A 12,279-nucleotide genomic window follows, 5' to 3' on the forward strand; every position below is an offset into this window, starting at 1 on the left:
AGCAGCCCTGTGGACACACAGGCATATTTTTGTGGGCAGTATGAGTGTCTCATTTCTGGAGACAATGCAGTACATAAATATGTAAGAAAGAAGAGAGAAATGACATAAAGAACTAGATTTAAAAATGAAAAAAATAAATGTGCCATTATATGGGTAGTGAATTCAATTCTGACTGATATTTGAATATTTATTTATTTATTTATTATTTCTTAATAATAAAGTACTCCAATTTTTTGGAATGCTTTGCTCACAGTTGTAGCCACAAAAAAGAAAATTTGCATTACTCCTTCGATGACATGAATCTATTATAAAACCTTTAAGGTTATCACTGCTTGTTCTTTTCATAGCAGTAAAAATAGTTCTTTGGTTCGATAATTAAATACATGAAACAGAAAAAAAAGAAAGTATTTCTTCACTCTTTCAAAAAGCCAAATTTCCCTGTCTCATTACCTAAACAAACTGTAAAACCTTGGCACTGCTAGGAGCCAAAGTATCCAAGACAGATTCCTAAACATTAAATAAAAGAGACATTCTGGTCAAGTAGGTTGTGGAAGGTTTATCTGTGAACACAACTGTTGATTAAAGCCTTTCTGTGTAAACACAGAGAAATTTGTTTATATAACTTAAGAAGATTTAGCAGCCTGATATTGACACTGAACAGGAATAAATTAAAGGCTATAAATTTCTATTGAAGCTTTTGTTGTGGAAAACGAACATAATTTTAATTTTTTATTAACTATTTCAAAACGACTTGCTTTTTCGGATAATGGAAATAAAATTTGAAATGAAAATATTTTCCTTGCTAAGAAATTAAATTATATTTAGGTGAAAAAAAATTAAAATGGGAGAAAATATGCAGCTGTTTTATTTCTGAAATATTCAGATTTTTCTCAAATAGACATATTTTTTGTGAGAAGAAAAATAAGTAGCCACTGAGGAAACTTTTTGAATTGCTAAGAACAGTTCAACTCTAAATGCTCAGCAGTAAATTAATAATAATTGTAGCACTGTTGCTTTGAAAAAGATACTAAATGTTTTGTTAAGCTGGACAATGCCATTTAGCCCATTTTTCTAGGAGAGGCACACAGCTTGAGGCCCACAGCAGGCCCTGAAGAAAATCTGAGTTCTTGGGCCCTGTCCAACACAGCAGAGCTCCTCCCTTCATTGTCAATTCTACAATCCTACACAGCTATCCCGCACAGGTCAGAGCACAAACTCAACTTCACTGCTCTTCAGACCAGGCTATGAGCAAGGAACAGAATAAATTCTGACAGCTGAATTAACTATACAGGTTTAGATTAGATACTAAGAAGAAATTCTTCACCATGAGGGGTGGTGAGGCATTGGAACTTGTCACCCAGGGAAGTTGTGGCTGTCTCATCCCTGCAAATGTTCCAGGCGAGGTTGGATAGGGCCCTGAGCAACCTTATCTAGTGGAAGAGGTTGAGCTGAACTAGATGATCTTTAAGGTTCCTTCCAAGCCAAACCACTCTATGACTCTTTCCACTCTGAGGAGCTGGGTTTGAGTAGTAGCTACAGAAAGGTACAACCACCCTTCTTGAGTGCATTGGCATCATTATCAGCTAAAGAAGGATAAACTGAAGCCATAACGACAATCCTTAAAAACCAGTAAAATAAATATATAGCATAGGGCAGATCAGGATGGGTGATCTACATGGAATTTTTTCATCTGAAAATATTCCATGCCCTGAGTCAACCGCTGGAGTTTTTCTCTATGATGTTAATGTCCCTCTGGCAAATAAATAAATAATAATAATGCATGATATGATTTAAGACAGCAAGCAAACTGACAGCACATTAATGTTAATAGTTTCATATGAAGCAAAAAAACCCTAAGCATCATTTGAGATAGATTATTTTAGGAACAAAAACAATTACTTGAAGTTTAATCTCAATAAATAACAATATCCAAGTAGAACTCTTATGTTTCCTTTTTTTCCCATTTTCTTTGTTTGTTAGGTTGCTGGCAGTGATGAACAGTTGTCCCCAATTTCTGCTGGTCCCAAGGCAACACTTCCTACCAAGCTACCAACTTTGTCATTTGCTGTAGCTGAAAAGTGCCTGTTAAGACCCAGGTAGGAAACAGCTGTGGTAGTGAAGACATGGGTGACATGCAGCTCTGAAGAACTTGCTTACTGCAGGTTTTCCAGTGGTGGAATCTGCGTGCTAAATGGTGATGGAAAAAGAGCCAGAAAAACTCCCATGCACTGTTGCACCCATGACTACAACACCAAACAGAATCTGCAGGAAGCTCGTACACATGCATGAAATCACAAAGAGCACACTAGCACACACAGCACCACATGTATCCAAAAAGGAAATAATAAACACTGTCAGAATTCAAGTAACAAGACAAGCTTTGTTGGAGCAGGTCTAAGGAAAGAACCAGGTAATTGCCACTTTTGACTTCTTTTAAACTGGTCATCAAAAGAAGAAATTAATGAAAAATGCAGAAAGTACATCATAACCACATTTTTTAATAAATAGAGTTAAAATTTACAAATCTTTAGAGCTCACAGTTTTTCACATTTTTATATACACATACTTCTCTCATATTTATTTTACATCCTTTTAGTTTACACTGGTTATCTAAGCTATCCATCCTCTCAAAGCAGTAAAACTGAAATGCTGCATTAATGTAAAGGACAAGTACTTCTAAACAGAATAAAGCAACCACAAATTAATTGTTAGTACTAGTGCTACTGCAATTTACTGTATTAAGCTGGAAATAGGTTCAACTTTTCTTGAATACTAAAACCTTTCTAATTTTTATTGTCATATAAAAATAAGTCATTAATCAATTTTGATTCACAATTTATGATTGTTCATAAATCACAACAAATCAATTGCCTTCACATGTCAAAAAGCAAAAGAATAGGACTTTAATAACTTTAGATATGTTTTGTTTCTATTCACGTATATAGTTTGAATGAGACATTACAAGATTATTACTTTAATCATTCCAATTTTTATGCCTTTGGGACAAGCACCAGGTAGCAAATAGCAAAGATACAAACAAGATTTTCCAGAAATTTTCATTTGTTTATCTGCCCATACTCTTGAATAGTATTGAATAGTACTGAATAGTATTCAATAGTATTCAGTAACTACAGGCTATTTCTGCATTTTATTCAAAGGAAATGTACCACAAAAATCAAATAATGTGCCCTTATTTATTAAACTGGTTTACTGAATCCATTTATGATTGAAATTAGCTCAAATATTCTCTACTGAAAAAAACAGAACTGTAGACTCCTTAAGTACTGTTTTTCACAGTTTACCAGGACTCAAAAATAAATACTCCTCTTCCTTAGTCAGTGTAATATAGTTTTATATACAGTTCTATGAATGTATATTTATGTTAATATTCTTAATTGATATCTGAATCCCAAAATGTAAGGTTTTGATCTGAGGAAATGAGGCTTCTCAGTTATAACTCTCAAGATCATCTCATCAGTCAGTGCACATAAATCTAAATTTCATCAGAATTTTTTTCAGAAAGATAAGGGAAAAAATGCTCCTGTGTTCCAAATATCTCTATCAGTTATTTTCATACCTCAAGTCTTCATCCAAAACAGAACAGTCACTTTCTGTGTCAAACTGACTGCTTACTTTTAAAATCATTTGCAATGGTACCTCTCTCACAGACAGGTGACAATATGCAACTAGGCCCTTGAATTTGTCCCATTTAACTTCAAACTTCCATTTGGAGTATCTTATCCTCCATCCAGCAGCATCAATATTTCTTAGGCAGTGTGACAGGATGCATTTTCCTGTTATGTACAGCTACATTATTTTGAAACACCAATAAAATGCTTTTTGAGACCTGTCCTCCAACAACACATCCTCAGAAGACTTTTCCTTTACCTGCACATCAATGCATGACCTCCAAAACAGCCTCGCTGCAGTTCAGGCAGTGCAAGGATCTCTTTGGAAAGTATAATCCACATCAAAAAGTTACCAAACAACACATTACAAACAGCAAGACTTGTTTAAAAGGGCTTAATTTGAAATACAGCTACAGACCTGCCCAAAATACAGAAACCATTGGCTTCTGAAGCTGCATGGGAAAGCAAACACTACTTCTGAAGCTATTCTATTTTTTTATTTTCCCCATGGTCTTAATAAGCACTCTCATTGTAAACATATGGAATCATAGTACCTGCAATTTAAATACTTCTAGGTAATTACCATAATCTTCAGCTTTACAATTTAACCTTTTAACCTCATTTATGTGTAACAACACACAAATCATGTAAAGTGGTAAAATATTACCCTAATTACATAATTACTTGCAACTCTTAATTGCAAGCAATATAAGAGTTATCACCTGAGCAAAATAAAACCTATTCAGGAGAAAATTTACTTTTGAAATGTACGCAATATAGGGATATCAAACAAGAAGATTTAAGAGAATTTGCAATGACAGGAAAAAAATGCACAAGATGTGAAGAGACAGTCTGTGTCTTCTATGCATCAGTCATTAATGCATGCTTAAAAGTGCTCAGGTTTTTATCTATATATTTCAACTACACTTGAATTTGTATCCAAGGTATCCAAGTAGAGGGGGAGCATCAATCATCCAAAAAGCATGCTACACAGACTGGGAATGTAGGAGCTGCTTTTATTGCTGCTTTGTATGTTGCACATTATGAAGAGTGGACAAGGATTAGTCTTGAGCCTCTAACATAACATTTGAAAATTTATTGACCTCAATAATTTTCATTTCAATAAAAATATTCTCATTGTTAAAAAACTTTTCAAAAATAGCCAAAGATGACAGTTCAACTGGAGTGATAAATTTTGTAATATACCTGCTCTTTAGAGAGTAAATAAAATCTAATAAATAATAAGTACATGCTGTAACTGAAAAAAACTAATTGAGTCTTGAACTATTAAACCCCTAATACATTAAACATTCAGCAATTTCACATTATTTTTGTAGCTCATCTTCTCTGCATTGTGACACTAATTCTCTGATTTTATTGCAGCTTCATCAGAACTGCTCTGTGAGCCATATCTTGGGAAGACTGGTGTCCAATAATAAATATTAAGCTTCAGATTAGGCATCTGATTTTTAATTGGAATCTTGGGCATTTTTAGACTGAAGTTCCATACAACAGTTTAAATGGGAAGAAAATTTTGTGACTTGAGCTAAATTTTAAAAACCTAATAATGAAACATGTAATAACACAAACCCAATTCTTCATCCTATTACAAGCAGTCAGCTGGATATTAAAAAAGTTGCTAACCAGCAGCTCTACTGTCTCCCAATACTTTCAACATTCAGTTGTTAATTTATAAACACCCATATGAAAAACATGTTACACTGTAGTGTCTTCATTTCAGTTTCTCACCTCTATTTTCTAGAGCACTCAGTATAATAGCAGACAACACGGGGCAGCACAGTAGCTAACCTCTCTGTATGATGAAGAAAGGAAACAAATGTGCTGTCCACATAATGGTATACCACATAAAAATACAGTGTTTCTGGGCTGCGTGATTTAGGATAATAGCAGGATAGTGCTGAAGCAACTTGGAAAAACAGGTCAGGTACCAACTGACTGAGAAATGCTGGTCTTACTCAAATGCAAAAAAAAAAAAAAATCCAAAACTGAATTAATTTCTCAATTTAAGTAACAAATACACTTGTGGTGTAAATTTGCAAGATAGAATTCTGAGTTGCATGTACAAACATATTGCTAAAAAAAAAAAGAAAAATACACTGCTTATATAAGCTAGATGGACATTACCACCATACTCCATTATTTTATTAAGTGCAAACAGAACATCATGAGTAAAATCAACAGAAGATAAAATAATTTTCAAAATTCTACATCTTTGCATTACTACACACCAAACGCCTAGTTCCAGTAACCAACTTACTGGGCTATTTAATATTACCTGGGAGAAAAGTGTAAAGAGAACACTAGTAGAATCTGTCAGTACTCTGCAGGTGCATATGCAACAGGATGTCTCACACTGCAGCATACAGAAACATATATGATCTTACAAAAAACATGGAGCTGACCATATCCATGGACATTTTCATGACAGTAATGCTTTTTCTTGGCCTCTGCTGCAACCTGTCCCCGAGGCAGGGCAAACAGGTTCATTGTTAATGGATCCTTAGGGGTGGAGGATCAAAATATTGCTAAATAAGCAATATAAAAAAATTTATTAGAATAAGTGCTTTAAAACCATAACTGGAAAAAATAAAGGGTAACAGATTGGAAAAGGGGTGTGTAGCTATCTTGGAGTGTTTAATCAGCATAAGAGAGGAAAATTCAAAAGAGAAAAAGAAAGAAAAAGAAACAGTAGAAGAGAGAGAAAGATACCACCACCATGGCCTCTGTGATGCGAGAGTGACCATGGGCCATGGTTGTGATGTACAGTCCCAGACCATAGGAGGTGGAAGTCTGCAAAAATTGTGGAGTTATAACCCTGGCGCTTCTGGTAAATGCTGCAATACCTCCTGGATGGGTTCTGGGCATGGAGAACAGTCTTCTTCCTGGAAAATTCTGGAAATCTGGCTATGTTGAAGCACCAGGGGAGTACTGAATGCACGTGTCTCTGTGTTCAAGTGCCTGGGCAAAGTTTGTGAGTAAACTTTCTGAGATTTGTGGCTGCACAGTGGTGGCTCATGGTGTGGGAAAGAAAGTTCCAAAGAAAGAAAAATTTCTGGAAAGATTTCTTGAATAAAAAAATCCAAGAAACACTGCCCCTCTTTCACAGGTTCCACTGTTTAGTGGTGCATTTTCCTTTAAATTTTCCTTAAATGGCTTGTTTAAGGCCAAATTTAGTTGCAAGGTCCAAATGCTCCCCTACAGCCTATCTGCAGCCAAAGGAATCCATTATTTTACAACCTCTCACAGTGAGAATCATCTCTTCTATTTATGTCATAGTTCTACTTCTCAAGTCAAAATTCACAAAAGCTTGTAAAATATAATAGAAAGAGTTTGTCTCATCTAAGAGTATCTAGAAACCTGGAAACTATTTTCACTTACAACTACGCAGCTCAGAAAAGTAAGACTGATTAAAGAATTACAATAAACTCAGAAAATCATACAATTTTGTAATTGAAATGTAAATTCAAAAAATTTAAAAGCATCAAATAATCTTTTAACATTAGTTGCCAAAACAAAGGAAACACTACATTTTTCAGCTTTATTTTCCACATGGAATAGGATTCAAATATTCTCATCTAGAAATAGCAAACTAGACCCAAAGTTCTTTAACCAATGGTTTACTGATGTTCTGCCATACTAATCAGCACCATTCACCTACAACTGACTCTACCTGATCCATCTGAATCCCTTATCACTAACTATAAAAGGGAGGATTCAACTCAGGTGAAATATGTTGCACTATACCAGAAACATAGTTTAGTGTTATCTGAAGAATTAGAAAAGTCATATTAATCTCATAGTTTGAGATTTACTCTTGTGCCGAATGTCATCCAACCAGAGACCAATCACAGGAGTGATGACATTTATTAAAATACTTAAAATTACCGCTTCTTGCTGGTCTCCTGGAGCCAATAGAACTGACAGGAATATACTTCCCAGATCATGGTCAGGGTAATGAGGATCCTTCAAACTCAAGGTAACATCTGTTTGCCTAGGAGAAAAAAAAAATCTATGCATTTACTCGGACTTCAGACTCTCAGATAATGAAATTTCTCAATCATAAGAATTGAAGGCATTTGAATTAATATGTACCTATTTAGAAAACAGTGGCACAAATTTGCCCTATTTCTACTTTTAAGTATTTCTGCTAAGTGCTCATAAAAATACTAAATATATTTACTCTGTATTAAGTACTGTATTACAAGTACTGAAGTAATTAAATAAAAAATATAACAATGGACTAAAAACCAGAAAAAAATTCAAACTTACAGGGTAATGCTGTAAATGAAGCTAATATGGAAACAAGATTAAAGTGGTTATAAAACAAACTTCTCCATAAATGTTGTGAAAATGAGCATAATCAGCTAATAAATTAACATTCGTCATACTATAATTTCTTAAACATAAGTGGTTTTCTTTTGTTAGTTTTATGCTGTGTAGTTTATGTAATTATTTTCTATCATAATGTTTTACTCACAACTCCACAAACATGGTATTAGCAGATAAATATATATAAATACTCCATAGGCTTGTTTGTGCCATACCTGTTTAATTCCAATGACATGAGATCCAAAAATGCTGAACCAATGAAGTCATCTTGAAGTCCAAAGTCATAATCAAATACCTATGATGCACAGGAGCATTTTTAGTACTAGAAATCTTTCTTTATTTAGAGCTTTTCTGACTATGAATCATTCTCAAAACTCTTTTTCCAGAGTTGGAGCTTCATGTCTCTCACCTGTTGAACCAGGACTACCTGAAAGTAACCTGGAGCTTTCTGTCCAGAAAATCAACTTTGAAACTGCTTTATAGGTCAGATTGCATCTTATAGGTGTATTCTACTACTAGACTATGCATGTGAACAACAGCAATTTCATAAGAATGAAAGAAATATTTTTATAAACATAGGCATTGAAAGAAGGAATATCAAAACAATGCATAAAGTTAAGCAGAATCACTCATTTCCTATACATCGATTCCTTTATGAATCCTGCAAAGTGGAAGCAGGAGGGCAGGATATGATTATGAAAAGTGCTTTCACTTTCATCAAAGCACTTGCATCAGTATTTGAAATAATATAATCAAACATTTTGAAGGCTATGCAACTTTCAAGGGTTAGAAACATTACAATCTAAGATTAAAACTGCATGGACATGTGTAAGGAAACAATGAGAATTAATACCCTACTATGAGGACTCTGCCTCCTAATTTGCTACCTAAAAGAGAAAATACCTTGATAAACTTACTGACATCCAGATAGGAATCTGGCCAGTACATCAGATGGTATTATTTGAGATGGGTTATGACTTTCTAAGCCTGAAGAAAGAATAGCAAATATTCTGGGGGCAGCTATTGCAGGGAAATAAAAAAGATGGATAGAAAAAAAGAAAAGTTGGAACACAAAAAAAAATTTAAAAAGAAGGGAAAAGATCAATTATCAAAATCAGCTTTTAAGGTAAATTAATTTTTTTTGGGTAAACATGAGGTTTTCTAAGGACTAGAATATATCTTCAGCTAAGTAAGAGTGAGACTTCTGAACACCTTGAAAGGAGAAAGGAGAAGATTGAGAATATGACAGGACTAGGTTCAAGATCTTCAACTCTAATATAAGTATTCCTACTATCGTTCTACAGAAACTCTTCCAGGAGGCAAAACAGTTCATCTTTTACAAATACCTTAATATGGACAGGGTTAAGACAGTAGTAATAGAAATCCTGTGGCCCAAAGGCTACAGCACAACTGTACAACTCAATGGGTTGGATACAAGTAAGTGAGCACAAGTCTCTCATATGCATTGATCTACCTGAGCGTTCACCCTTGCATTTACTACATCTGTTGGTCATTCCAGTAGGAAAAGAAAATGGATTATGAAATCTCAGTTCATGGTGCAAAGCCAAAATTGTTTTCTCCCCCTCCCTTCCTCTACAAATTATCATGGTAAAAATATATTTTTAGTTGACTTAGTAAAATTAAATCATGTCTTAAAATATCTGAATGAGCTGTAAAACCTAAAACACTTTACACAGTGTGTTCAAAATACAAACCAGGATATACATACCACTTGACACACTTTTCCTAGGGGAAAAAAAATACACACCCTGCTGCAGGGCTGGTACTTGGCATAAATCAACTAAAACAGGTGGCTACATTGCAAGTCTTTGCATGTTCCTCTCTCCTTCACCAGTTCATTCTTTATGAATCACTAAACATAATAAAGACAGGAGAATCCCATTTGAGGATTCTAATTAGCTTTTAAGCTCTTCTAGTAACAATGTACTTTATCTGAGCAGCATGAAATATAATACTGATTAATACTTAAAGAATGCTTAAGTGGCATTGTTTTACTAAAAAAAAAAAATCTTCAATTTGACATTTCAGTTAAAAATTCTGTCCTGAATTTTAGATTAAGACAGATATTGATCTAAAACATGTAATTTCAGATCAATTTCAGAGAATTATAATGGTAAGCCAGGTTTTCATACTTCCTCAAGTATTTTCAATATATGCATGTCTTATTTTGAATCCTAGGACTACAGTTTTTCTAAATACATTTTTGGTAGCATAATTTTTATCTACTTTGTTTTACACAACTAAGAATCACTTTTGCATATGGATCACCATAAACTACCAGGGCCAGAAAAGCACTTTTCTCTTCTGTGGGCATAAAAGAATCATCACAGTTTTTCTAATTTCCATTCCAATAAATGGAAATACTAAGAAATACATCTAAGAAGTACGAATGGCACTGCTGTGTATTAGTCAGGATACTGCTGGCCACTTTTTGCTCTAAACTCAAGCAATCTGTTATTTCAGAATAATTCATGCCTCCAATATGAAAAAATCATCCTGACCTGTGATTTATGAGGGAGAGCTACAATGTAAAAATTGTAAGAGTGAGAAAATGGTACGAAACAGAGAAACAAACTCACTGTGTTCCATAGAAACAGGAAAATTAGAAAACTTAGGAGACTCAGGCACACATCTCAATAAATTCTCAAAAACTGACCTCAGCAGTGAATTGCTTTAATGGTACAGATTACACTTCATATCATCATTATGATGATATTTCCATAAATAAAATAGATCATGAAATATAATTTACTTTCTCCGTTCTTCTGCTAAGATCACATTAAAGAAATACAAAACAATTGCAATCTGAAGTAAACAAAAATGCCCATATTTGCCACTTTTAAAAATGTTGACATCATCATTCTACAGACAAAATCTAAATAATTTTCACTCTAAATAGTCTTTAGTCTTCACTATTGCACAATAAATTTTTCAGTATACAGAAAATCACGAAACCTGAATTCTTCCAACAAATCTTCTGTTGTAACTTATCCAACATATGTAAGCTAGCGTCTTACCTTTATATACAATGGTTCTCTTAGGTTATCTATAAGAATGTAAGCTTTTTCTTCCCACACAGGATTGAGGTTCTTGTGTATTGTTTTACTTCTAAATACTTCTTTTCCTCCAAGTTTGAACTTGACATATGGATCACTTGTTCCTGGTAAAGACACACATATATACTGCTAATTCTATCTTTGTAATACAGTAAGGAAGTGGAGACTAAATTACTTTAAACTAAATGTAATTTCTATAGATAGCCAAATTCAGAACAGCATCAGATGAAAAGAATTCTTTATTGTCACAATCTATTACTTTCCAGGGTGTCAACACTCATTTAATTGACTCTGTTAACATCAAATGGGTGCTTGCATCACTTTGCAATCCATTCTCAAAGTCACTCGTGAAATACTGACAATATTGGTTTTAGTTAACAGAATTATGTTCTTATTAGGGCTAATATTTTATCTTAATGCAACAACAAAAATTAAATTATAAATTTAAAATTACTCCTGTAAAATATTAACCTAATTATGTTGTGCCTTTGAAAAGGCACATACTCTACTGACACCACTAGTGAAAGTCTTCAATGACTTGATTGTGTTCAGGCTTTTCTTTTCCATATACACTTACTTCCTACAGCAGTCACAATGAGAAAATTAAAGTCTGTTCACGAAGCCCTCAACATGCCTCCTGCAACAACCACCTACGAACCAGAGAGCACTGGACAAAGGCTCTTGAACAACTGCGTAACAATAAAGTTACCCAGAGTATAAGAAAATACCAGCAGGGTATAAGAAAAATGTTAAATATGACATATGAATGCCATACACTGGGGATGTGTATGTGGAAGTATTACAAGGACTGAACCACTTGTGAGAAGAGTCGTCCTGGGTGGGCACAGAGACTTGCAGGAGGGCATGAGACTAATTAATCAAAGATTATCTTAAAATAAACAGTAACTCTAGCTTGAATAACAACTGCATCTTCATTAACAGCAGCAAAATCGTAAGAGCAAGACTTCTTTTTTTTTTCCCTTTAACTTCTAGGGCTTTTCAAGACACCAGCAGATTCTAGAAGTTTGCATTAGTGTCCACTGGGAAATATATCCAAAAGAAATAGCTTTTCTTAAAATTGCAACATGCTCTTCTAAACATAAATCAGAAAGGTTATGAGCAGCATTCCCTGCATTATTTTATCCAGCCACAAGATGTCAGTACTCTGTACCTGAAGTTAAAGTCTCGTTTCAAAAAACTATAGCAGTGGAAGGAAAACCGTG

General features: G+C 34.1%; 1 protein-coding gene across 1 annotated transcript in view; it reads right to left on the minus strand.

The window, feature by feature from the left end:
• Window positions 1–12,279, minus strand: part of MCTP1 (multiple C2 and transmembrane domain containing 1) — a gene marked incomplete at its 3' end in the record, with an annotated part of 205,984 nt that overhangs the window by 136,200 nt on the left and 57,505 nt on the right. The window contains 3 exon segments of the mRNA XM_083884436.1: window positions 7,536–7,641; window positions 8,195–8,274; window positions 11,018–11,160. Of these exon segments, the coding sequence (XP_083740562.1) occupies window positions 7,536–7,641; window positions 8,195–8,274; window positions 11,018–11,160 (329 nt within the window).

This window comes from Zosterops lateralis, assembly GCF_965231275.1.
Source record: "Zosterops lateralis genome assembly, chromosome: Z".
Lineage (NCBI taxonomy): Eukaryota > Metazoa > Chordata > Aves > Passeriformes > Zosteropidae > Zosterops > Zosterops lateralis.